Source organism: Loa loa (assembly GCF_000183805.2).
Source record: "Loa loa unplaced genomic scaffold supercont3.151, whole genome shotgun sequence".
NCBI lineage: Eukaryota > Metazoa > Nematoda > Chromadorea > Rhabditida > Onchocercidae > Loa > Loa loa.
Window position 1 is genome coordinate 53,459 of NW_018108331.1, and position 2,612 is coordinate 56,070.

Sequence of the window (2,612 nt, forward strand, 5' to 3'; positions counted from 1 at the left end):
AAAAATGATCAAAATTCAAATATCAATTGATTATTCCGAGAATATACCGTCAAATTATTTCTTTATTTGATTTAAATACTGAAATGCTTCCGGATTATATCAAATTGTGTTTGAATTAATAACGAAGTGTTACTTGCTTCCTAAAATTGTAACCTTTGAACTTTTGGAATATTGTAAAGGAGGAGTTTGAAAATCCCCATAAATAATATTATAATTTAAGAGATCGAATATTCTTCACCTTTTTTTTTGCAATAAGTTGGCTCCATTTAGCCATTAAGCCATTTATCACTCCATAATTTGTCCCTTCTTTTCCTTTCTTTGCCAATACCAATAGAAATAGCTGTCCCAATTTAAATTTCAATTCTCACCTTTACTTCGATTAATTAGAAATGATTTGACACTTGTGTGATGCATTCTTTAAGTAATGCAATTTCATTTCCATTCTGTGAAAGCATTTTACATTTCCAAATTGTGCTATCAAATTTTTATTCGGAATGATTTGTCAGAAAGCTTTATCCATCTCATAATTTATCAAAATGACGGAAGGGAACTGGTCGCAGAACTGCGTCACTTCGCAGAATATAATTCCCAGATGACATTAACTCTTCATTATATGTGTTAATTGGCAACAGTGTTGTTGTCTATGTACTACTCAATAAATCAGCTCCCAAAAATATCCCGCGAGAATTTAGCATATACAAGATTAGTTTATATGGTAATGTTTGTTAGTGATTGCTAAAACTACATGCCAAGGTGCCTACTAAAAATTATTTCATACGTGAAACGAAAATTCTTCGTTCTTCTTCATCTACCTCATTGATGTGACATTTCACACGTTAACTTTACACGTTTGATTCCATAAATTGCAATTATCCAAACGATGTCAAGTTGTTTACGCAAATAATTGCCTGAACTTATTAGAAATTTCTTCTTTTTTTCTTTGAAACTAACCAACTTCATTTTTTTTTTCGTTATCTGTAAAATCTTAAATTTTCGATGTTAACTCCGTTTAGTACAGCATTTATTTATTCAACAACATTCATAGAACAAAAGTTTCAGGAGGAATTAAGCCGTATTACCTGGCACTGGAAGTTTCTTTTAGACATCTGGACAGTAGATAGGTAACTCGGCAGAGAAGCTATCAGCAAGAAAAAGAAATCTAGATATGATAGAATCATCTCAATTAATATACAGCCCAATTCACAGGACAAGTAATGTTCAGCAAAATTAAAGTATTTATTCACAAGTTTTATTCAACAACAAGCAAACCTTGCGCTTGGTTCAGAAATTGCTCCAAACGATCACGAAATTCAAGTTTCCCCCGTCGGCCTAAGCGAAACTCTAAATTCGCTGGCAATAAAGCTTGAAATGCTGACTGGAGAGCTGCATGATAAGGGCGATTTTCATCACGAGAAAGCAATTGTTTGACGTATTCTTCGAAAGCAACCTAAAAATTGGTTTAAATTCAATGGTACATGTGACAGTTAATACTATCTTCATGATTAAAGTTGAGATGCAACGTCGGATTAATTTATTTAAAAATTACCAAAGATAAACTAGTCTTATGCTAAAAAGCACTAAAAGCAATAAGCTTTAAAATCTCGTGGTAAGAAGCAGCATGATTAAAGCAGGATTGCGAAATAGTGATGGGACCCAAATACTAATGTGATCACATATAAAAAGTTGAGGTTAAAATTCCTTTTTTAGAAAATTATACAAGTTGGTAATGTAGCAATTAAGCATAATTGATCAAAACAGCTCCCTTTTGTATCTCATATTTTTCAAATGTAAAATAGGCTGATTTTCTAGGTTTAATTCAAAATTACAAATTTCTCGAACACACGGAAATTTCCCTGGAAAAAATAATAATGATAAATACCTGATTGCAACAGATTAAGGAGAAGAGGGCTGTTGCGGAAGCATTTTGCAAATCTACCTGCCAGGAGCAACTTAGACACATTCCAAAAGTAGGCTGAAAATTAAAGTAATTTTCAGTAACTATTTAACGGACGAACAAGACAGTAAACAATATCCGAAAACAATATCCAGAAACAATATCCGCTGACAATTGATCCTCTAGAAAATGGACAAAGAGCATGTTGGACTAAGAGCCAAAACTAACTGTGTTCATTAAAAGTTGACATTAAATTTTTTTTCTTTTTTAAAACCATTGAAAACCCACTTCAACAAGGTTATTCGCCAATTCTTATGGGGCAAAAATTGGAAAAATTTTGTGACTGGCTAAATTCAGAAGCGTAACATTTGACAAAAAGTGAAATTATTTGGAACTTGTTATATGAGTAAAAGCACCACAGGACACAGCGCAACAAGTTTTGTGCAAAATATATACAAACATTACTTCAAGAAGGACAACGAGACGTGCAATAGCTGTTTCATTCTTCGGTGTATTTCGAGCAAAATACGAGGCTACTTCGGTTACTGTTTCAGCAGAAATCAACGAAATCTGAAATTCACATATGACAAAGTGTAACAGAATAAACAAATCGATTAAATCTAGAAAAAAAGAAAAATCAGTTTAATGGCGACAAAACTATCATAACAGAGTTATAGTATAATATTGTATTGTGAAGTTAAAGGGTTAATATGGGATG

General features: G+C 32.4%; 1 protein-coding gene across 1 annotated transcript in view; it reads right to left on the minus strand.

The window, feature by feature from the left end:
* Window positions 1-1,005: 1,005 nt before the first annotated feature.
* LOAG_17920 (hypothetical protein) overlaps window positions 1,006-2,612 on the minus strand; it is a gene marked incomplete at its 5' end in the record, with an annotated part of 11,260 nt that continues 9,653 nt past the window's right edge. The window contains 2 exons of the mRNA XM_020450588.1: window positions 1,006-1,447; window positions 1,880-1,972. Of these exons, the coding sequence (XP_020305718.1) occupies window positions 1,250-1,447; window positions 1,880-1,972 (291 nt within the window). The 3' untranslated portion in view covers window positions 1,006-1,249. The remainder of the gene's footprint in view (window positions 1,448-1,879; window positions 1,973-2,612) is intronic.